Genomic DNA, 25,453 nt, shown 5'->3' with positions numbered 1-25,453 from the left:
GTGTTTATAAAACCCTTCACATGCCGGCAGCAGACTCCATAATCATCTCAAACACACATTGAACAGGGTAGATAATATTATGGGCCATAAAACGAGTCTCAGTAAATGTAAAATCATTCAATTTTTGGACCATAAAGATATTAGACATCATAAATAAATATATCTAGAAAACCTCTTGAACCTAGAAACTAAATAATAATATACTACCAAATAAAACTTATGGATGAAAAAATACATAAAGCAAGTTAAAAATATTTTGATCTGAGTAAACATGAAAACACAACACATCAAAATATGTGAGAGGCAGCTAAAGAAGCACTTACAGAAAAAGTTATAGCAGTAAATGTTGCACTTGCCTGTAGTAGAAATAAGATAGATCTCAAATCATAAACATCAAATCAATGACCTCAGTTTCCACATTAAGAGATTAAAACAAGAAAAGCAGATGGAACCTAAAATAACAGAAGAAAGAAAATATGAGAAGATAAAAAAATTGAATAAACCTCTAGTCAGACTAATCAGGGGGGAAAAAAGGAGAATACACAAATTACCAATATCACAAATGAGAGAGGTAACATTACTACAAGCTCTAAATATATTAACAGGATAATATGAAAATATCATGGACAACTTTATTACAATCAATCAACAACTTAGATGACATGAAAAGACATTGTTTTGAAAGATACAAACTACTAAATCTCACAAAAGAAAAAGCACATAATCTGAATGGCCCTAATATATTCATCAAACAGATTAAAATTGAAGTTAAAAACCTCCTTACAAGGAACAAGACAAGGATGCCTGCTTTTATCACTGCTTTTCAACATTGTACTAGATGTTCTAACCAGAACAGTTAGGCAAGAAAAAGAAATAAATGGCATTAAATTAAAGAGAAGTAGTAAAACTATCTCTGTTCACAGGCAACAGGATTCCATATATATAAAATCCTAAAGAATTTACAAAGAATCGACTAGAGCTGATAAATAAATCAGCAAAGTTTCAGGGTACAAGATCAACACGCAAAAGTCAGTTGTGTTTCTGTATACCAGCAATTAACTCTCTGAAAAACAGAGAAAACAATACTAATTACAATAGCATCCAAAAGAATAAAATACCCAGGAATAAATATAACTAAGGAGGAGAAAGACTTGCACACTGAAAACTATGAAGTATCATTAGAGAGAAAGTAAAGAAAACCTAAGTACACATAAAGGCATTTGTGTGAATGGATCGTAAGACTTAATATGAATATAAATCACAAATTTATTTATAGATGATAATTTATAATCATCTATAAATCATCTAGTTAAAATTAGATGACAAATTATATTAAAATTAGATGATTTATAGATGATAATTCCCAGCAAAATTCCAACAGCTTTCTTTAAATAAAATGAAATACTTACCCTAAAATTCACATGGAATTCCAAGGGGCCCCAAATAGCCAAAACAAAGTAATGTAACAAAGAATGTGAAAAAGAACAAAGTTGTAGGGAGGAGTCACACTTCCCAATTTCAAAACTTACCACAAACTACAGTAATCAAAACAGTGTGCACTTGCCTAAAGACAGAGAGAGAGAATGATGGAACAGAACCCAGAATCCCAAAACAAACCCATACAACATGGCCAGTTGAGTTTTGAAAAGGGATCTAAGAAAATTCAAAGGGGAAATGAATAATCTCTTTAAGTAGTGCTGGGACAACTCTTTGCCCACATGCCAAGTAATAAAATTGGATCCTTCCTTTAAACTATACATAATTCTTCACTCTAAATGAATCCTAAGCCTATGTATAAGAGCTGAAACTAAGAAGCTCTTGGAAGAAAACACGGGGAAAAGCTTCATGACATCAGATTTGACAGTGGATTCTTAGGGATGACACCAGAAGTATGAGCGACAAAAGGAAAATTAAATGTAAGATTTAATCAAAATTAAAAATCAAAGTACATTATAAAGAAAGTGAAAAGACAAACTACAGAATGGGAGAAAATATTTGCAAATCATATATCTGTAAGAGTCTAGTATCCTGAGTAAATAAATAATACCTGTAAGTCAACAATGAAAAGACAGCACAGTTGTAAAAGATAGGGTCTTGCTCTGTTACTAGAATGCAGAGTGCAGTGGCATGATCATAGCTCACTGCCTCAAACTCATGGGCTCAAGTGATCCTCTTGCCTCAGCCTCTCGAGTAGCTGAGACTACAGCTGTATGCCACCATGCTCAGCTAATTTTTCTGATTTTTTGTAAAGACAGGGTCTCACCATGTTGCTGAGGCTGGTCTCAAAAATTCCTGGACCAAGCCCCGGATCCTCCCACCTCAGCTTGGAAAAGTGTTGAGATTATAGATGTGAGCCATGTCACCCAGCTAATAACCTAATTTTTAAAAAGCAGGGAGAGGCTTTGAATAGACATTTCTCCAAAGAAGATATACAAATGGCCCACAAGTACATGCAAAAATGTTCAACATCCTTAGTGATTAGAAAATGCAAGTCACAACCACAATGAGATGTCACTTCACACCCACTAGGAAGGCCACAGTAAGAAAACTGAAAGTAGTAAGTGTTGACAAGGATGTGGAGACACTGGAAACCTGGTATGTTGCTGGTGGGGATGTTAAATGTCAACAGGGAAACTATTTGACAGTTCCTCAGGAAGTTAACCACAGAATTGCCATATGACCCAGGGATTCCAATACTTATATACCCAACATAACCAAAAACAGGTACTCACAGAAATATTTGTACATGAATGTTCATAGCAGGAATATTTACAGTAGTCAAAAAGTGGAAACAACTCAAATGTTCATTAACAGAGGCATGGATAAATAACTGATATATACATACAATGGAATGTTAATCAGCCATGAAAAGCAATGATATATGTCACTTCATGAATGAACCTCCCAAACGGTATGCTAAGTAAAAAAAGCTTCCCACAAAAGATCATGTGCCATATGATTCCATTTATATGAAATATTCAGAATAGGTAAATACATAGAGAAAGAGCACATACTAGGGCTGTGGACGGGGTGGGGAAGAGGGATGGGTTTATTTGAGGGTGATGAAAATGTTTTGGAACTAGACAGAAGTAGTGGTTGTACAACCTTTATAAATTACCATATTAATAGACTAAAAGGAAAAACCATGTGATAATCTTATAGATGAAAATAAGCAGTGACAAGATCTAAAATCTACTCCTGATAAAACCTCTCAGCCAACCAGGAATAGAAAAGAAGTTCACCCACTAGATGAAGGCCATTCATGAAAAACCTACAGTTTACATAGCACTTGATGGTGAAATCTGGGATGTTTTCTCCCTAAGATCTGGAAAAGACCATGTTGTCCACTCACAATACTTCTCTTCGACATTATAATGAAGGCAAGAAAAAGAAACAAAAGGCATCCAAATTGAAAAGAAAGAAAGAAAATTGTTTTTATTCACAAATGATGTGATTATCTAAGTAGAAATGGTCTACAGAATCTGGAACAAGACCAGCTGTTAGTAAGTGAGTTTGTTCATCAAGATTACAGGGTATAAAGACAGTGTATGAATGTCAATTGTATTTTTATGTATCAGCAACAGAATGTTAAATTTTGATTTCTACCATTCTGTGGTTGCTATGTAAAAATACAATGGACATTTACATATTAACTTTATAGCCTGCATTAAGGCCAGGTGTGATGGCTCATGCCTATAATCTTAGCACTGAGGGAGGTAGAGTGCCTGAGCTCAGGAGTTTGACACCTGCCCGATTCAGCTTAGGAGTCACCAGACCGAGCAAGAGTGAGACTTTTTCTCTACTAAAGATAGAAAAATCACTCAAGGTAGGAGGCAGGGGAATGAGGGGGGAGGGGAAAGGAGGGGAATAGGTGTGTTCTCATTTAACAGGCACAATATTGGGGTGTATGGTACATCACTTGGGACACAGTTATAAGAGGAACTCCATCTAACAAATGCAAACATTAAAACCTATTTCTTTGTACCCGCAAATTAACCTGAAATTAGAAAAAAATAGAAAAACCAGTTGGGGTTGTGGCAGGTGCCTATAGTCCCAGCTACTTGGGAGGCTTAGGCAAGAGGATCTCTTGAGCCCAAGAGTTGGAGGTTGCTGTGAGCTGTGATGCTACAGCACTCTATGAGGGTGACAGCTTACGAGTCTTGTCTCAAAAAAAGAAAAATGGAAATAAACAAATATTATTTATGGTAGACAAAAATGGAATACTTTAGGCTAAATCTGAGAAGAGATGTGCTTTATACGGAACACTACAAAACACTGCTGATGGAAATTAAACATCTAGATAAATGTCTGTTCATGGGTCAGAAAACTCAATATGATTCAGATGTCAGTTCTCCCAAACAAATCTATGGATTTTAAGGAACTAGAGTAGCCAAAATTGTTGAAGAGAAGGAGAACAAAGCTTGAGTATTTATACCACCTGTCTTTAAGACTTATTTTAAAGCTACAATAATCAAATGGTGGAGTACTAGCATCAAAATGAACAAAAGTCTGCCAGGAGCTGTGGCTCACGCCTTTAATCCTAGCACTCTGGGAGGCCAAGGTGGGTGGATTGCTTGAGCTCAGGAGTTCAAAACCAGCCTGAGCAAGAGTGAGACCCAGCCGCTACTAAAAACAGAAAAGCTAAATGGGTGTCATGGCTGGTGACTGTAGTTCCAGCTACTTGGGAAACTGAGGCAAGAGGATCTCTTGAGCCCAGGAGTTAGAGGTTGCTGTGAGCTGATGCCATGACACTCTACCCAGGGCAACAGAGAGACTCTGTCTCAAAAAGAAAAAGACTAAACAAAGGTCAACTAAACACAGAGGATCTAGAAATACAGCCTCAAATATAGTCAGTTGATCTTTAAGAAGATGTGAATGCAATTTAGTAGAAAATAATGGTCATTTCAACTACGTGGAACAATTGGTGATCCAATGTAAAAAAAAAAAAAAAAAAACACCACCCAGTATTACTCCATTCTTCCCAGCAAAGGCAAAAAGTAACTAAAAATTGATCATAGATATAACCTATAAGGTTTCTAGAAGAAAATGTAGGGGAAAAATCTTTATAACTTTGGATTAGATAAAAATTCCTAAGATTAAACACCAACACCTGATAAAAAAATTGATAAGGTGGACTTAATCGAAATCAAGACCTTACATTCTTCAAAAAAACACTGTAAAGAGAATAAAAGGGCAGCCACAGAGTAGGGGGGAAATTTAGAAATCACTTTTCTGATAAAAGAACTTTCAGAAAATAATAAGAAAACATACCAAATTAAAAATGTGCAAAATGTTTAAACTGAGAGTTCATCAAGGAAGATTGACAGGTGGCAAACAGGCACACGGGAAGATGCCCAGTATCATAGGCCATCGGGGAAATGAAGACTAACGCCACAGTGAGATACCACTATACACCTAATAGAACAATAAAAAACCGACAATACCAAATGCAGTGAGGATGCATTTCAACTATTTTGGAAAAGAATTTGGCAGTTTCTTAAGACATAAAATGCAAACTTATCGTCTGAGCTAGCCATCCACTGGTATTTACCTGAGAAAAGTGAGTCCCTGAGGAGAGGACCCAGTTGGCAATTAGGGTATTAGATGTTTATTTGTTTGTTTTGAAACATAGTTTCACTCTGTCACCCTGGGTAGAGTGCAGTAGAGTCAGAGCTCACAGCAACCTCAGTCTCTTGGGCTCGAGCAATGCTCTTGCCTCAGCCTCCTGAGTAGCTGGGACTACAGGTGTGCAGTCCCACACATATAAATGAATTGGGATTCATTTATATACTAAGACCTGTATATAAATGCTCATAGTAGCTTTTTTTGTAATAGTCCCAAAGCATAAACAAATGTCCATCAACAGAAGCAATGGTTATATGGATTAGCTTTCTTCCTGCTGTGTAACAAATTACCACTAACTTAACAATTTTAAAACAGCATAAATTTATTATCTCTCAGTTCCTATGGATCAGGATTCTGAAACATTCTAATTGGGTCCTCTCCTCAGGGACTCATAAGTCTGAAATGATGGTGTCGGGAGGGGTTGATATCTGAGTCTTGGTGTCCTCTGCTGAGTTCACTGGTTGTTACCAGAATTCATTTCCTTATGGTTCTAAGTCCCAGGTCTTCAGCGTGAAGAGGCCACCCCCTTTGTCCACAACATGGAAGGCCAAGAGGACAATCTCTCTCTCAGGCTTCAAATCCGTCTGATTTCAGAAAGGACTCTGTTCTTTTAAGGGTTTGCCTGATTTAGTCAGGCACACGTGGGACAGTCTCCCTATTTGTTAACTCAGAGTCAACTGACTAGTGACCTTAATGACTTAGGCAAAATCTCTTCTGCATATAAGAGACCCAGGGCTGGGTGTGGTGGATCAAACCTGTAATCCTAACCCTCTGGGAGGCCGAGGCAGGTGGATTGCTTGAGCTCAGGAGTTCAAAATCAGCTTAAGCACAACGAGACCTCTGTCTCTCTACTAAAAATAGAAAAAATAGACTGGTGTGGGGTGCATTCCTCCCAGCTACTCAGGAGGCTGAGGCAAGAGGATTGCTTGAGCCCAAGAGACTGAGGTTGCTTGAGCTCTGACTCTACTGCACTCTACCCAGGGTGACAGAGTGAAACTATGTTTCAAAACAAACAAACATCTAATACCCTAATATCCCAAATTTGAAGACAACATGAAAAGAGAATGTAAAATAATAGGTCCCTGTCATACTCAGGGGAAGGGTACACACACCATGGGGCAGGAATCTTGGGACCATATTGGGATTCATGCCATGGAAGTAACACTCAGCAATGAAAAGAAACTCTTGGCACATATAACACCATGGATATATTTTTAAAAAATTATGCTGAACAAAAGCAGCTGTAGGGGTATGTTCATTATTTTCATTGTGGTGATGGTTTCATGAGTGTTTACACACATCATGTTCACTGCATATCAATTATATAGTTGTTTTAAAAAGAAGTTTATAAAACCTGATAATTGATAGTTATCAGAAAACTTTTAAGTATGTTTTTCAACTGTAATTTTTAGGAAATCTAAATACAGATCAATGATTACTGATGAAAACACTGGAACTGAGATATATTGTAAGCACAAAATACACATCTAATTTTGAAGATAGTGTGAAAAGAGAACGTAAAATAAGTCATTTGTAACTTTTGTATTGATTACACACTGGAATGAAAATATGTTGGATATATTGGGGTAAATAAGATAATTATTAATGTTCATTTCATCTTTTTTTAACATGGCTACCAGAAAATTTCAAATTACTCAGGAGTGTGCATGATATTTTGCCTGGATGGTGCTGCTACAGATCTACCTACAGTTGGGGGGAACCGAGGAGGGTAGTCAAGAAGTTAAATCATGTCATAAATCCTTAACATGGGACAAACAGCCAAATCCAGAACATGGGACACTCTACAGGACAACTGTCCCCATTCCTCTAACAAGTCAATGGAAGGAAGAGCAAAAAAAGCAAAGCAAAACAAAAAAATCAGAGACACAGGACTATTATAGAATAAAAGATAGAACACCAAATGCAAAATGTAGAACTTAGATCTTTCCCAATTTGAGAAAACCAACTGTCCAAAGATTTTTTTTGAAGTAATTGGAGCATCTGATAATGGACAGGACATTAGACGGTATGAGGCAATTATTAATTTCATGAGATGTGTCGATTGGCATGAAGGTTACTCACACCAAACCCCCATCAGTTCAGAGATGCACGTCAAAGCCATGATTGGGGAGATGACAACGCCTCTTAGATTTGCTGTAATACTATGTAACCTAACAGGGTGAGAGCGCAGATAAAGGCAGGTGGGCTGGGAATTGATAACCCTGGGAGCTGGGAGCTGGGTCTGCGGTGTTTTATGTTCATCCTATTCTTTATGTGTTCTTGAAATTTTTCACAGGAAAGTGTTGGGTGGGGGGGGCATGAGAAAAGTTTGTTACTTTCTCCCTGAAAGTCTCACCATGTCTGGATGCTGCATGACCTTGTGCTACCCTGCCTGCTTTTGGAGGGCAGGCCTACTGGGGCTTCCCTGCCATTTGAGCTAAGGGCAAGGATGGCGGCAGAAGAGATGCTGGTCTTTGTGTTTCTCTCTCTTTCTCCTTATTAAGGTAAATGGTGACACCACTGATCACATTTATTATATGAAATGTGCATCTGTCAACAACTCCACTTGTGAAATTGGTTATGGCACAATAACCTAATTTGTATCCCTTTCTTGTACTCGTTTTTCCAAAATAGAAGTACATTTTCTCTGGTGGACATTTTAGAACTGTGACATGCAGACACTTAAAGTCCTTTTCATCATCTAAAGTGCAAATACAATTTGGCTTTGCTCATGCAGAAACATCTGCTCACACTGCAGGCCACTGGGGACTGCAATCGCAGCCAGGAGCAGCTGTCACACTCTCTCATCTCGGCCTCTTTAAACCCCTTGCACAATCCACTTGCACACATTCACAAAAACCACCAAGTGTGTAAATTTTTATTCTTAAGGGGCTTGTCAGCACAGCCCAATTGTCAGTAGTGCTGAGCTGAGGAAAAGCCCTAGTGTGGTCAGGAGGTGGCTACTTCCCAGGTGACTGGTAGGTAAGCTGGTAAGCTGAACCATCTTGATGGAAACAGTTGCAGGTAGATGGCATCTCCACATGGGGGAGTTTTCCAGGTCAACCTACTCTCCCGCCCACATGTCCATCAGTCTTAGAGCTGTGGGTCCTCCTCCTGACTCCCTCACCTGCCTTTTTTGTGCTTTAAGGTTGACAAGGAAATTGGGAGAAGGCCAGTTAAGGACGCCCAGAGCCCTGCTGCACACCAGTGGGCTTGGCTCCATTCTGCGTGCAAGATGGCAGATCCCTAGTGCTGAGGCTGCTAACCCTTGCTCCTCTCTCTGTGCTTTTCCCAACCTAACTCTTGTTTGACTTTCAGGAGGAGCTGAGGCACGGTGCCCTCCTGACTGCAGCCCTCACACAGATGTGAGCACACAGACACCCTAGGCCCATTCCCAGAGCCTGGTGCAGGGAGCTGCCCCCCGAGAGGGCCACATGGTCTGAAGGACTTAGTGGTCTTCAAAGTGGAAGGGTGTACAAAGTACAGACCAACATGTATGGGAAGAAGACATTCAATGTTTTATTATTCATTGAAAATGAGTGGTCATGTAATGTTTGTTACATAAAGAGATTACCTGTAGCCTGTATGCGAGTGGTAAAGCATGACAACAAATTGGACGATGGGACATCACTAACATCTGTGCTATCCTCCCTCCCCACAGACCCTTCCTCCTATCCCCCCATCTGGAATATTTTTTAAAAATTGTATTTATTTATTTATTTATGAAGGTATAGTTGACAAACAAAAACTGTATATATTTATGGTATATAACCTGATGTCTTGATATACATATACATTGTAACGTAACTCAAGCTCATCAACATATCCATCACTTCCCATACTTACCCTTTTCTGTTGTATAGAATTTTACAGAACTCATTTAAAACCATTTTATCTCAGAAACACATATCCCTAAACAATATGCTGCATATCTTGCTTGCTTTTAAGTTTTGTGAACATGACATCACTCTATATACAGTTTTCTTTTACTTAACATGATATTTCTAAAATTTTGCTTTACGAAGAAGTGAAATCTCAGAGTGATGTCACATAATGACAGTTCAGTATGTGAACAAGCCATGATTTCTCTTTCCATTTTCTTGCCAATGGAACTTCGGTTGGTTCTAGTCATTGCTATCAAGAGCAGGGCTCCAGGAGCAAATGCCCACAGAGTTCTCCCCAGGACTCTGTAGGAGTGGAACCACTCCTTTGCAGTGTATGCAGCAAGTATCAACTTTACTAGATAATTCTACTTTTTTTTTTTTTACTAGATAATTCTAAGTTCTATCGCAACCTGGTTGTAGCAATTTATACTCCCACACAAAATTGAGGGGTTTCTATGGATCCACAACCTCACCAGCATTTGTTACTGCCAGAAAGATTGATTTCTGCTAATTGAATTAGAGTGTAATGGTTTTTCTTCCTTAAATATTTGATACCATTCACTACAAAAGCCTAACATTTTATTTTTGAGAAGGCTAAAAATTATAAATTCAATCCCCTCACCTTCCCTCCTCTTTCTCTCTCTTCCTCTCTCTCTTTCTTTCTTTTTTTTCTTTTCTTTTTTTTATTGTTAAATCATAGCTGTGTACATTAGTGCAATTGCCTGTACCCATTCTAAGATGCACCATAGATGTGGCCCCACCCATTACCCTCCTTCCACCTTAACCTCCCCCCTCCCTTCCCCTTCCTTGGCCCTTTCCTCATAGTCTTGTGCTATAGTTGGGTTATAGCCTTCATGTGAAAGCTATAATTTAGCTTCATAGTAGGGCTGAGTACATTGGATACTTTTTCTTCCATTCCTGAGATACTTTGCTAAGAAGAGTATGTTTCAGCTCCATCCATGTAAACATGAAAGAGGTAAAGTCTCCATCTTTCTTTAAGGCTGCATAGTATTCCATGGTATACATGTACCACAATTTGCTAGTCCATTCATGGGTTGATGGGCACTTGGGCTTCTTCCGTGACTTAGCAATTATGAATTGGGCTGCAATAAACATTCTGGTACAGATGTCTTTGTTATATTGTGACTTTTGACTCTCTTTCTTTCTTGACAGAGTCTTACTCTGTGCCTTGGGTAGAGTGCAGTGGTGTCATAGCTCACAGCAACCTCAAACTCCTGGGCCCTGGCGATCCTCCTGCCTCAGCCTCCTGAGTAGCTGGGACTACAGGTGCCTGCCACACACCTGGCTAGTTTTTCTATTTTTAGTAGAGACATTTTCTCACTTTTTCTCAGGCTGGTTTCAAATTTCTGAGTTCAGGTGATCCATCTCCCTTGGCCTCTCAGGGTGCTAGGTACGAGTCTCTTCACCCAGCCATAATTTTAATTTCTTTAATAGAAATAGTACTGTTCATATTTTTTATTTCTTATTATGTTAGTTTTGGTAAATTATATCTTCTAGGCATTTGCCTATTCTATCTAAAGTATCAAATGTATTGGTATAAAGCACTTCATAAAAATCCCTTGTTATTCTTTCCATATGGAGAGAATTTGTAGTGATGTCTCTTATTTCTTCCTGATATTAGTAACTTGTGTTCTCTCTCTCTTTCCATGCATATATATACACATATATAGGAGACTGTAGGTATACAGTTAATGGTACTTCTCAGGCATTTATTTAAACCATCAAAGAGAGCAGTGGTCATTTTACTATTTATATTTAGCCAGATTTCCCCCCCACCTTTTTTTTGAGACAAAGCCTCAAGCTGTCACTGTGGGTAGAGTGCTATGGCATCACAGCTCACAGCAACCTTCAACTCCTGGGCTCAAGCGATTCTCCTGCCTCTGCCTCCCAAGTAGCTGGGACTACAGGAGCCCACCACACCCCTGGCTATTTTTTTGTTGCAGCCATCATTGTTGTTTGGCGGGCCCAGGCTGGATTCGAACCTGCCAGTTCAGGTGTGTGTGGCTGGCGCCTTAGCCACTTGAGCCACAGGTGCCGAGCCTGGGATTGCCCCTTTTTGAATGCACTCTTAACCTACAAAGACTACTATGATCCCTATATCCCCACCTCCTGCTTATAGTCATCTGCTATTATCACTTCTGGCAAACAGTGACATTTCTAAGTTAATAGGTAATAACCACATAAAGCCAATATAAGGAACTAACACTCATTCTCCCCAGAATTTACAAGGGGGAAAACACGACATCTCAACTTGAATTGCCTTACATTAGAAAATAAATGTTTATATCTCCTCAAATTCACATGCTGAAGTCTAATCCCCAGTGTGATGATATCTAGGGGTGGAGACTTTGGCAGAGTCCTCATGAATAAGATAAAGTACCTTTATAAAGGAGATCCTAGGGAGATCTCCTCCTCTTTTTGCCATGTGAGATTACAGTGGGAACCAGGAAGTGAGCCCTCACCAGATGTCTAACCTGCTGGTGTCTTTCTTGTTTCTTCTAGAATTCAGAACTGCGAGAAATAAGTTCCTATTGTTTATAAACCATCAGGTTTATGGTATTTTGTTATAGTAGCCTGAATAGACTAAGACACCCTAAGAAAACATTCAGACACTTGAGAAAAAAAAACCCAAAGTTATAAATTCAAAAACTCAAAAGAATGGATTAAAAATGGGTAAATATGAAATTAGAATTGCCTCAACTCAAGGAAGAAAATAAAGAAAAAGATAAAATCATCCTAGGAATGAAGACTGAATTAGAGGATCTCTTAGGGGGAACAGATATGACTAAAAATTTGATGATGTTCATTAAGGAAATGAATAAAAGCAAGTACAAAAGTGAAATAAAGTAGCAAATATAATTATAGAGAAAATAATAGATATAGAAGACAGAGGGAAAAAAGCTCTAACATACATACTTATTATTAGAATCCCTGAAGAAGAAAAACAAAAGAATGGTACATAATTAACATTTAACACTGTAATCTAAGAAAACTTTCTAGAAATAAAAGAAGATGGCATAGTCAAACAGACCCCCATGTACCTGAGAAAATTGATTCCAAATGGGATCAATTTCATGACAAGGCCTAGTACAATAATCATACTTTGAAAGTAAAGGGAAGATTTTCAACAAAGTATAAGTGATACAACCTCTAACATTTTAACAAATTTAAGGATAGAAAGTGTAAGCCTAGTATAAAGGACATAGAAGAAATCAGGAAATACTATATTTACAAGCCTTTTTTTTTTTTTTTTGAGACAGAGCCTCAAGCTGTCTCCCTGGGTAGAGTGCCATGGCATCACAGCTCACAGCAACCTCCAACTCCTGGGCTCAAGCGATTCTCCTGCCTCAGCCTCCCAAGTAGCCGGGACTATAGGCACCCACCACAATGCCTGGCTATTTTTTGGTTGCAGCCGTCATTGTTGTTTGGCAGGCCTGGGCTGGATTAGAACCCGCCAGCTCAGGTGTATATGGCTGGCGCCTTAGCGGCTTGAGCCACAGGTGCTGAGCCTACAAGCCTTTTTTAAGGAACTGATTAGAAGCTTAGCTTTGCCCAACCAAAGAATGACTGAGGAAAATTTAGCAAAAATAAACATCAGCAATCAGAATCCAACCCTAGTGTGGCAGACAGTCTCTACATTACTCATCCACGTAGGTCAGACCTTTGACTTTCCTCTAACCAAGAGAATATGGCAAAAGTGATGGCATATCACTTCTGGGATCATGCTATGTTGTTACATGATGTATGTTGTGTAATACTAAGTTATGTTTTATTATGTTATGACTTTGTCTTGCTAGTAGAGACTCTCTCTCTTTGCTGGCTTGATGTAGTAAGCAGCCAGGCTTGGGAAGGCCACATGACAAGGAACCACAGAGGGTCCCTAGGAACTGTGGTGACCTCCAGAAGTTGAGAGTGACCCCCCAGTCAAAATTCAGTAAAAAAATTAAGCTCTGAGTCCTGTAATGACAAAGAACTAAATGCCTCCAACAACCACATGAGTAGAAAAGCAAAACCTTCTCTAGATGAGAACTCGGAAACTGGCCAATACCAGCAGAAATCCAGCTAAGTCATGCCTGGCCTCCTGATACTCAAGAACTATGAAATAATAAACATATCTTGAGGTGGCATCTGTAGCTCGGGGGAGAGGGCACCAGCCACATACACAGAGGCTAACGGATTCAAGCCTGGCCCAGGCCTGCTAAACACCAATGACAACTGCAACAATAACAACAACAAAAATAGCCAGGCATGTGGTGGGCGCTTGTAGTCTCAGCTACTTGGGAGGCTAAGGCAAGAGAACTGCTTAAGCCCAAGAGTCTGAGGTTGCTGTGAGCTATGACGCCACAGAACTCTACCAAGGATGACATAGTGAGCCTCTGTCTCAAAAACAAACAAACAAAAAATAACAACAAAACATATGTTACTTTAAACCACTAAGTGTATGGTAACTTGTTATACTGCAGTAGATAACTAACACAACTATATTAAAACATAATATATTATGTCTTAAGTGGGATTTATTTCAGGAATACAAGGATGGCTTGGTGTTAATATTCATACATTTTATTTATTATTATCTTACTCTAGTTCTAGAACAGAGTACAATGCTAATATTAGGAAATCCACTAATATGATTCATCATGTTAACAGTGCTAAGGAGAAATATTACAAAACTATCTATATATGACTTCAACAAAAGTCAACACCTTTTCCTAATTTCTAAAAAACCATGATATTAGTAATTAATAGATATTCCCTTAATATTCTATCTATCTATCTATCTATCTATCTATCTATCTATCTATTTATCTATCTATCTTTCCCCATCTTAACATCAGTGTCTTTCTTGATGGGGGAAGTACTAAGGGCCTTTTTACTAGAGTTAGGAACAAGGTAAGGATACATACTATATCCAACATTTAAGATTAAATTGGAAGTATTTAGCCAACTTAATTAGATAAAAGAAGGCAACAGACACATACAAATGAGTAAGGGAAAAATTATCTGAATTTGTAGATGACAGAATACCTGAACTATCTAAAGGGATCAAAGATAAGACTAACAATACCTATTGAGCTCCTACTAAGTTGTAGTCCTCTCTATGGCCCTGGAGACACTACTGCAAACAAGATGCACATGGTCCGTAACTTCATGGAGTTTATTGTCTACCAAGGATAAAGGACATCAAGCTCATCTTTAACTGACATGTACTGAGATTTTAAGAAATTGGGTAAGAGACAGGGGGCAAGATGGCAGCCAAGTAACAGCTTCCTAGCATCTGGGCACCGTGAATCTGGGGAGATAAGACTCCAGGCATCTCTGGCTGGTGGGATCTGCCTATAATCATCCCTTTGAGGATACAGGGAGTCAGCGAAAGACTTCTGGACCCCAAGAGGAGGACAAAAACAGTGGAAAACGGACTCATCGAAACCTTAGTCCACAGGCACGGGAACTTAAAAAGCAAGAGGAAGTGAAAGGAAAATTAGGGCAAGGAAACAGATAAAAGAAATCACTCATGAGGAAGAATCAGCAGAAAACTCCAGGCGACATGAAGAACCAGTCCAGAACAAAAGGGACCATGAGGTAGCTACTGTAGTGGATTCCACCAATGAAGAAATGTTAGGGATGACAGAAAGGGAATTTAGAATACACATGATGAAAACAATGAAGGAAATGATGGAAACAATGAAGGAAACTGCTAATAAAGTGGAAAATAACCAAAGGAAATCCAAAAACAGAATCAAATAAGAGATGAACGATATGCAGAATATAGAAAGGATATAGCAGAGCTGAAGGAACGGAAGCAGTCAATTAGGGAACTTAAAGATGCAATGGAAAGTATCAGCAACAGGTTAGACCATGCAGAAGAAAGAATTTCAGAGATAGAAGACAGTATCCTTGAGATAACTCAGATAGTAAAAGAGGCAGAAAAGAAGAGAGAGAAAGCAGAACGTTCATTGTCAGAATTATGGGACCTTATGAAGCATTCCAACATATGAGTTATAGGAATCCCAGAAGAGGAAGAAGAATGCCCCAGAGGAATGGAAGCCATACTAGAGAATACTATAAAAGAAAATTTCCCAAATATAGCTAAAGATTCTGACACACTGCTTTCAGAGGGATATCGGACCCCAGGTCACCTCAACTCTAACCGAGCTTCTCTAAGACACATTGTGATGAACTGTCCAAAGTCAAGACAAAAGAAAAGATTCTGCAAGCTGCCAGGAGTAAGCACCAGTTGACCTACAGGGGCAAATCCATCAGAGTGACTGCAGACTTCTCTAATGAAACTTTCCAAGCAAGAGAACAATGGTCATCTACCTTTAATCTACTTAAACAGAAAAATTTCCATCCCAGAATTCTGTACCCTGCTAAGCTAAGCTTTAAAATTGACAGAGAAATCAAATAATTTACAGATATACAAACATCGAGGAAATTCGCCACAACAAGACCAGCTCTACAGGAAATACTTCAACCTGTTCTACACACTGACCATCACAATGGATCAGTAAAAACTCAGAAATTAAAGGACAGAACCTAACCTCCACACTGATGTGAAAGATAAAACTAAGCAATGGACTCTCACAAAATAAGATGAATAGAACACTACCACACTTATCAATTATCTCAATAAATGTTAATGGCTTGAATTCCCCACTGAAGAGACATACATTGGCTGACTGGATTAAAAAACACAAGCCATCCATTTGCTTTCTGCAAGAAACACACCTGGCTTCAAAAGACAAATTAAAGCTCCGGGTCAAAGGTTGGAAGACAATTTTTCAGGCAAATGGAATTCAGAAGAAAAGAGGAGTTGCGATCTTATTTGCAGATACTTGTGGATTTAAAGCAACTAAAGTCAAAAAAGACAAAGATGGTCACTTTATATTGGTCAAGGGAAAAATACAACAAGAAGACGTTTCAATTCTAAATATTTATGCACCCAATTTAAATGCTCCCAGATTCTTGAAACAGACCTTACTCAGTCTAAGCAATCTGATATTCGATAATACCATAATAACAGGGGACTGTAACACTCCTCTTACAGAACTGGAGAGATCTTCTAAACAGAAATTAAACAAAGATACAAGAGATATAAATGAGACCCTAGAACAACTGTGCTTGATAGATGCATATAGAACACTCCATCCCAAAGATAAAGAATATACATTCTTCTCATCACCCCATGGAACAGTCTCCAAAATTGATCATATCCTGGGACACAAAACAAATATCAACAGAATCAAAAGAATTGAAATTTTACCTTGTATCTTCTCAGACCATAAGGCACTAAGGGTGGAACTCAACTCTAACAAAAATGTTCGACCCCACACAAAGACATGGAAATTAAACAATCTTCTGTTGAATAACAGATGGGTGCAGGAAGAAATAAAACAGGAAATCATTAACTTCCTTGAGCATAACAACAATAAAGACACAAGCTACCAAAACCTGTGGGACACTGCAAAAGCAGTTTTGAGAGGAAAATTTATCGCTTTATATGCCTACATTTGAAAAACAGAAAGAGAGTGCATCAACAAACTCACAAGCCATCTTATGGAGTTGGAAAAGGAAGAACAATCTAAGCCTAATGTCAGTAGAAGAAAAGAAATCTCCAAAATCAAATCAGAGATCAATGAAATTGAAAACAAAAGAATCATTCAGAAAATTAATGAAACAAGGAGTTGGTTTTTTGAAAAAATTAATAAAATAGATAAACTATTGGCCAGACTAACGAGAAACAGAAAAGTAAAATCTCTAAAAAAAAAAAAAAGAAAGAAAGAAAAGTAAAATCTCTAGTAACCTCAATCAGAAATGATAAAGGGGAAATAACAACTGATCCCACAGAGATACAAGAGATCATCTCTGAATACTACCAGAAACTCTATGCCCAGAAATTTGACAATGTGAAGGAAATGGATCAATATTTGGAATCACACCCTCTCCCTAGACTTAGCCAGGAAGAAATAGAGCTCCTGAACTGACCAATTTCAAGCACTGAGATTAAAGAAACAATAAAAAATCTTCCAACCAAAAAATGCCTTGGTCCAGATGGCTTCACACCAGAATTCTATCAAACCTTCAAGGAAGAGCTTATTCCTGTATTGCAGAAATTATTCCAAAAAATCGAGGAAGAAGGAATCTTCCCCAACACATTCTATGAAGCAAACATCACCCTGATACCAAAACCAGGAAAAGACCCAAACAAAAAGGAGAATTTCAGAACAATCTCACTCATGAATATAGATGCAAAAATTCTCAACAAAATCCTAGCCAATAGATTACAGCTTATCATCAAAAAAGTCATACATCATGATCAAGTAGGTTTCATCCCAGGGATGCAAGGATGGTTTAACATACGCAAGTCCATAAACATTATCCACCATATTAACAGAGGCAAAAATAAAGATCACATGATCCTCTCAATAGATGCAGAAAAAGCATTTGATAAAATCCAGCATCCTTTTCTAATTAGAACACTGAAGAGTATAGGCATAGGTGGCACATTTCTAAAACTGATTGAAGCTATCTATGACAAACCCAGAGCTAATATTTTACTGAATGGAGTAAAACTGAAAGCTTTTCCTCTTAGAACTGGAACCAGACAAGGTTGTCCTCTGTCACCTTTACTATTCAACATAGTGCTGGAAGTTCTAGCCAATACAATTAGGCAAGACAAGGAAATAAAGGGAATCCAAATGGGAGCAGAGAAGGTCAAACTCTCCCTCTTTGCTGATGACATGATCTTATAGTTAGAGAATCCCAAAGACTCAACCACAAGACTCCTAGAAGTCATCAAAAAATACAGTAATGTTTCAGGATATAAAATCAATGTCCACAAGTCAGTAGCCTTTGTATACGCCAATAACAGTCAAGATGAGAAGCTAATTAAGGACACAACTCCCTTCACCATAGTTTCAAAGAAAATGAAATACCTAGCAATATACCTAACAAAGGAGGTGAAGGACCTCTATGAAGAAAATTATGAAATTCTCAGAAAGGAAATAGCAGAGGATTTTAACAAACGGAAGAACACACCATGCTCATGGATGGGCAGAATCAATATTGTTAAAATGTCTATACTTCCCAAAGCAACCTACCTATTCAATGCCATTCCTATCAAAATACCAACATCGTACTTTCAAGATTTGCAAAAAATGATTCTGCATTTTGTATGGAACCAGAAAAAACCCCCGTGTAGCTAAGGCAGTTCTTAGTAATAAAAATAAAGCTGGGGGCATCAGCATACCAGATTTTAGTCTGTACTACAAAGCCATAGTGGTCAAGACAGCATGGTACTGGCACAAAAATAGAGACATACACTTGGAATAGAATAGAAAACCAAGAAATGAAACTAACATTTTACAACCACCTGATCTTTGATAAACCAAACAAGAACATACCTTGGGGAAAAGACTCCCTATTCAATAAATGGTGTTGGGAGAACTGGATATCCACATGTAAAAGATTGAAACTGGACCCACACCTTTCCCTACTCACAAAAATTTATTCAAGATGGATAAAGGACTTAAATTTAAGGCATGAAACAATAAAAATCCTCAAAGAAAGCATAGGAAAAACACTGGAAGATACTGGCCTGGGGAAAGACTTCATGAAGAAGACTGCCATGGCAATTGCAACAACGACAGAAATAAACAAATGGGACTTCATTAAACTGAAAAGCTTCTGTACAGCTAAGGAGACAATAACCAAAGCAAAGAGACAACCTATACAATGGGAAAGGATATTTGCATATTTTGAATCAGACAAAAGCTTGATAACTAGGATCTATAGAGAACTCAAATTAATCCACATAAAAAAGCCAACAATCCCATATATCAATGGGCAAGAGACATGAATAGAACATTCTCTAAGGAAGACAGATAGAATGGCTAACAAACACATGAAAAAATGTTCATCATCTCTATATATTAGAGAAATGCAAATCAAAACCACCCTGAGATACCATCTAACCCCAGTGAGAATGGCCCACATCACAAAATCTCAAAACTGCAGATGCTGGTATGGATGCGGAGAGAAGGGAACACTTTTACACTGCTGGTGGGACTGAAAACTAGTACAACCTTTCTGGAAGGAAGTATGGAGAAACCTCAAAGCACTCAAGCTAGAACTCCCATTTGATCCTGCAATCCCATTACTGGGCATCTACCCAGAAGGAAAAAAATCCTTTTATCATAAGGACACTTGTACTAGACTGTTTATTGCAGCTCAATTTACAATCGCCAAAATGTGGAAACAGCCTAAATGCCCACCAACCCAGGAATGGATTAACAAGCTGTGGTATATGTATACCATGGACTACTATTCAGCTATTAAAAAAAATGGAGACTTTACATACTTCGTTTTAACCTGGATGGAAGTGGAAGACATTATTCTTAGTAAAGCATCACAAGAATGGAGAAGCATGAATCCTATGTACTCAATTTTGATATGAGGACAATTAATGACAATTAAGGTCATGGTGGGGGGGAAGGAAAAGCAGAGACAGGGAAGAAGGGAGAGGTGTAGGGCCTTGGTGCGTGTAACACCTTCTTGGGGCAAGACATGATTGCAAGAGGGACTTTACCTAACAAATGCAATCAGTGTAACCTGGCTTATTGTACCCTCAATGAATCCCCAACAATAAAAAAAAAAAAAAAGAAATTGGGTAACAGTTGAAAGTCAGGCTTGCTGCAGTGAAATGTTAAGGCCAGAGGAATCTGAGTGGGATACTGACAGTATCTCCTACAATGGCATACGCCTGAGCATGTGCTAAAAGTGAATAGCTTTCTTCTTTACTCAAGAGGAAGCCTTAGATATGACATAATCTGACCTTCCCTCAGCCTCAGCCACAACTGGTAAGATGAGGAATGAATGACTGAGTCTGGACAGTCCAATCAGTTCTCTCTCCCCAAAATGCAGACTAAAGCAAAGAATTGAGTAAGGCCTGAGGAGATGGCATATTAAGTGGAAAGCTAAGGCTGCCTCTTTATAGCAGGGAAGAACCACATATTAGCTCCTGAGTGAACAAAGAATTGGATCTTGCAGGGAGTTATTCAACAGATAGATGTTTATGAAGTATCTGCTATGTGCTACATGTCAAGGTTTTGAAAATGAAGACAACCTCACACCTACCTTTGAGAAACTCAGACTGTGGAGGTGATATAAATACAAACAGATTATAGCAACAGCCTATTTTAAGAGATATCATTTGCTGAGAACAACTCTCAACCTACCTTTGTCAACTAGAAAGTCAACATTGCAAGGATCCAGTTCAAAGGTTACATCGCCCAGGTTATCTTCATCGGTTGCCTGGCATACTCCAATCTATTTCCCAATTGGAATCTCTTCATCCAATGTGATATTGACTTTATCGTGCATACTTGAGTCAGTGGAAATAACAGTCAAGACTGCACTTTCAATACTGAATGAATTTGTTTTGAAAGGAAAGATTATTAAAGTGAAAAAAAAAGATAAGACTAACAATAAAAACATTTAGTAAGATAGAAAGATATAAAATAATATACATAAACAATAACCAGTCAGAAGAGATAATGGAAGAAATGTATCATAGCAACGAACAAGGTAAATACTCACGAGTAAACTTAAAAATAAACATGAAAAACTTGTATGAGGAAAACTTCAAAACACTCCTGAAAGTAGTCAGTCTTGAACAAACAGAAAGATATATTTTGCTTTTGGATGACTCATTTTCATAAAGATGACAATTATCTTGAAGTTAGTATATAAATGTAATATGATCCCTCCCCAAACAATCATATGTTGGAATAGGTAGGAAATCCTAAAATTAAAAAGAGTGGAAGGAAATAGCTCTACCAAATAGTAAAACACAACCAAGGAGAGTTGAGTTCAGTCTCTCCTCCATATTGCAATAGTCTTGAATGAAGTCTTCCTTTAAATGCACCTTAAATGCCTTAAATGCACTCTCTTTCCTTGCTCCCACCCCTCTCTCTCTTTTTCTTTTAACACTTTCATCAGCATGTGAAGAGACAGATCTGTGAAGCACACTAGCGAGTCTAGAATAGGCCCAGTGCATGGACATTTAGTATAAGATAAAGGTGCATTTCATATCATTGGAGGAAAGATGGCCTTTTAAGTAAATAGTATTGGGATAGACATTTAGAAAAAGATTAACTGAGATCCACAAAATAAGTACAAATATAAACAAGTATTAGAAAACACAGATGGCTGCTTTGCTATTGGGCTGGAAAAGTCTTTTAACTATGATTCAAAATCTAGATGAAAAGATGTCCAATTTCATTCATAGTAATAGAAATGTAAATTTAAAATATACTGAAATACTATGAATATTTCTTAGCTCTCAATAAACCCGGTTACACTGATTGTATTTGTTAGGCAAAGTCCCTCACGCAATCATGGAAAATAGACACTGTTATACATTGGTGGTCGGAATGCAAAAGGGCATAGCCCTTTGACAGGGAATTGGGAGTTTCTAACAAAATGAACACACATCCGTTCCTGGTTCTAGGAAAAATTATAACAACATACATCTCCACAAATACAAACTGCACAGATAAAAGGGTATCCATTATGCCATTATTTTTAATAATAAAGCCTAAATATCCATCCACAGGATATAAGTTAACTAAACTATAGTTCAGACACATGATGGAGTACTATGGTGCTAGGGAAATGAATGAGGAACCAGCAAAGAAGTGATTTTCAGGATCTATTTTTATTTAAAAAAAACAAACCAAGAAAATGTATATGCTAACGTCTGTGATAACGCATAAATGTATTGTTTTGAGAAAAGAAACACAGGAAGGATAAACCAGAAACTTTCAAAAGGTTACTTACAACGTAGGAACCAGGAGGAAAACATGGGGATGGATGGAGACTTCTCAGTATAGCTTTTTAATAGTTTTGACCTTTGACCATATACATGTTTTAGATATTTAAAAGGCAAAAGTGTTAATCTATCATAATATCTAAGGGGGAAAAACCCCAAATTGAATACAGATACAAACAGAAGAAGCTAACAGTTTATCAAGTTGATAACAATCACATAGTACTTTGCACACCCAAAGAAATTCTGATGTTAACCTTGTAGGTTTTGATTGATGGTGGTTTGGATATAGTAATTCTGAAACTGCTTGGAGATTAAGCAAATTATTAAATACAGTAGAACTTCTGTAAGTTGATCACCCAAGGGACTGTAACAAACTGGTCAATATACAGAGGTGGCCCACATATAAGGAACTAGGCTTACTATACTGACACGTGTGGTGCATGTCTGGTCTATGAAAATTAGGTCAACTTAAGGTTCAGTGTAGTGAGGGCGTCAACTATAGAGGTTCTACTGTATATTGATGCTTTGGAGAACAAGGTTCTCTCTGTAGGAGAAAGGGAATGGAAATAGTAATTTTTGGTTAAAAAAAAGATGCCTTGGCTTGGCCCACTGACAAAGGTTAGAGGAGCCAAGGCTTCTTGGAGAAATGGCTGACTGCAAGTGAGAGTGAGAACTACGCTCAGAGACCTACAGGGATACGTCAGAAGGAGGCAGACACCAGCCCGAAGTGAATGGAACCCCAACACTCAGCTTCTGGTTTTATCTCTGCGAACTCTAGGCAGGCGCTCCCTCCCCCTGAGCCCGGGGAGTGGACACAGGAGTAGAGCCGCGCTGGAACTCAAGCCAGGCTTGAGCTCGCAGGAGACCAGGCCTTCCTCGCGTGTCCGCTCCTCCCAGGGCCGAGGCCTGCCTGCAGCCGCGGCCTCACAGAGTGTACCCTACATCTGACAGTCTCGCTGGTCCCTCCGCCAAACTCCGTGGCCTCCTGGACCCTGCAACCAAGGGCCGGCTCCTTCTCCGGCCCCCAGCAGTCCTCTTCGCTCGCCACTAGGGGCACCCTTTCATTTCCCAAACTCACTCTGCGGGACCGCCGGCTGCAATCAGATCCCACCCACACTGCTCCTCCCCTCTCTGACCTGTGCCTGCTTCAGAGCTTCTCCGTGGGACCCGCCCTTCCCTTCATATCCAGAGCTCGCAGCTTAGGGACTCCCTCCCTGACCAAGCCAAGGCTCTGCCCCACTGCTGTCTCTCTCCGCAAAAGTTGCCCTATTTTGTTTTTTTCCTAGCACTTATTTATTCCCTATGCTCTGACATGTCCTCCGTTTTTTCTTTGATTATTTGTTCAGCTTCCACATTGACTTCTGAGCACTTACTGGGGCAGGGAGTAGGCAGCACACAGCAGGTGCATGACGAATGCGCTGGGCGAGTGAGCGGACAAGCCTCCTCCCCTAGTCACCTGGCATAGTGGCTTTTGGAGCTAGTCCTATCAGAGTTTGGACCTTAGCTTTGCCACTTCATTGAACAACTCCTGTCACCTCTCTGAGCCTCAGTTACTTCTCCTGTCTGGCAGGTCCTAAGGCTCAGCAGAACATCCGTCTCACTCACCGCCCTGGAGGCAAGAGGCGGGGCTGGGGTAAGCCACTCCAGCACCCTAATTTGCCGGGGCTGCCTTTTCCGAACGACAGCCTCCACGCTGAGCACGGGGCAGGGTCTGGAGCACGCCTCCCCAGCACCTCCAGGCTTCCTCCTCCCTCACCTAATCACACAGAAGAGTGCACCAGGTGGCCCCTTGATCCTGTCCATTGTCACTGCGCGAGATCCCCCCATTCCTGTAGGCCTCTGACGGCAGCACTGGTCCTTTCCGCAAATCTGATCCCAGCCTCAATGACTACAACACTCTCTTCCTCCACGGACAAGGCCCTTTCCCTTCTCCTCAAGCACCTCAGACCTCGGCCTTGCTGTCCCCATTTCACAGACAGGGAAACCGAGATCTAGTACTGGTGGAGGTTTGAGGTCCAGGCTGGCTTTTCTTGCCATCCGAGTGACTGAAAGAAGCTAGCTCCTCACGCCGAGTGGCGGGGCTGGGGACACGCCGCAGCGCCGGGTCCCTCCTGAGGCGGCGAGGGGGTGTGCCCTCCGCGGGTTCCCTGCTCACCACACGAGGCGCCCACAGTCCTCGCCACCGCGCGGACCACGCCCCGCTGACCCCAGCGCACGCCTCGCGCCCCCCGGACACAGTCAGGTGCCGGCGCAGCCCCTGCCGCCCGCACCACTCCCAGGAGCGCCGGCCGCACACTCCGGCGCGCCCAGGCTGGAGACCCCGCTGGCGGCGGCTACGCGCGCCGCCACCCGCGCGTGCACCTGCGCCCTGGGTCCGGCCCGCGCGTCCCCGCCAGCAGCCGGACGCCCGCAGTCTCCGCTCGCTTCGCTGCCCGCACCCAGGCTCCCGACCTCACCCGTACCCTGTGATCCCTGCTGCACGCAGCCCCCTCCTCAGTGCCCACGAGCCCCGCGCTCTTGCCCGCAGCCCAGTGTCCCAGTGGGCCGCGCCATTACTCACCGGCTCCCTGCGCACCCGATGCCTGGGCCCGGCCCATGGGCAGCGCCCGCTGGGAGCCTTAGAGCTGCGGACCCAGGGCGCTGGCCGCCACGGCCGCCGCCGCCAGCCCGGCTCCCCGGCGCAGCCTGCCTGACCGCCTGGCGGCCCGCCCCGGAGGAGCGCGGCGCGGCGCCCCCTCGTGTCTGCTCAGGGGAGTGCGGGGCGGGAGGAGGGCGGGGAGGAGTCTCGGGAGCCCCGGCCACGCAACCTGTCCACTCCAGGGTCAGCCACCTCCCAGGGCTCAGGACCGTGCGTTCTGGACCCTCCGCTGCTCCTCGCTTCCCTATCCTGCAGCCATGTCCTACAGGTCAGATGTGCTTTACCGTGAGCATCAGACGCTGCTCCCCAGAGCGTGGTTCCTGGAGGACTCTGCACCCCCTTGCCTCCGCCCGGCGCCTCACCTGGTGCCCGGTTCATCTTCTTTCCTCAAGGCTGGACCCTGACCGCTCCTCTGGGGTCACCTCCTTCTACCATGACCATTGAACTTTGGGT

The 25,453-nt window shown here is 40.6% G+C and overlaps 1 protein-coding gene across 12 annotated transcripts in view; it reads right to left on the bottom strand.

Annotated features, from left to right (window-relative positions):
- Positions 1-25,058, bottom strand: part of RASGEF1C (RasGEF domain family member 1C) — a 99,878-nt gene extending 74,820 nt beyond the window's left edge. For 8 of the 12 annotated variants that reach the window (XR_008375212.1, XR_008375215.1, XR_008375218.1 and 5 more), the window contains exon 1: positions 24,923-25,058. Coding sequence is in view for 4 of the 12 variants with exons in the window: in XM_053566583.1 (XP_053422558.1) it covers positions 24,923-24,959 (37 nt within the window). In the remaining 8 variants the exon portion in view is untranslated. The remainder of the gene's footprint in view (positions 1-24,922) is intronic. The other 4 variants (XR_008375213.1, XR_008375216.1, XR_008375217.1 and 1 more) reach the window with 3 other exon arrangements.
- Between the last annotated feature and the right edge of the window lie 395 nt (positions 25,059-25,453).

This window comes from Nycticebus coucang, chromosome 17 (assembly GCF_027406575.1).
Source record: "Nycticebus coucang isolate mNycCou1 chromosome 17, mNycCou1.pri, whole genome shotgun sequence".
In the NCBI taxonomy this organism is placed as follows: Eukaryota; Metazoa; Chordata; class Mammalia; order Primates; family Lorisidae; genus Nycticebus; species Nycticebus coucang.
The sequence above is the reverse complement of the archived record's forward strand: the minus strand, read 5'-3'. Positions and strand labels throughout refer to the sequence as shown.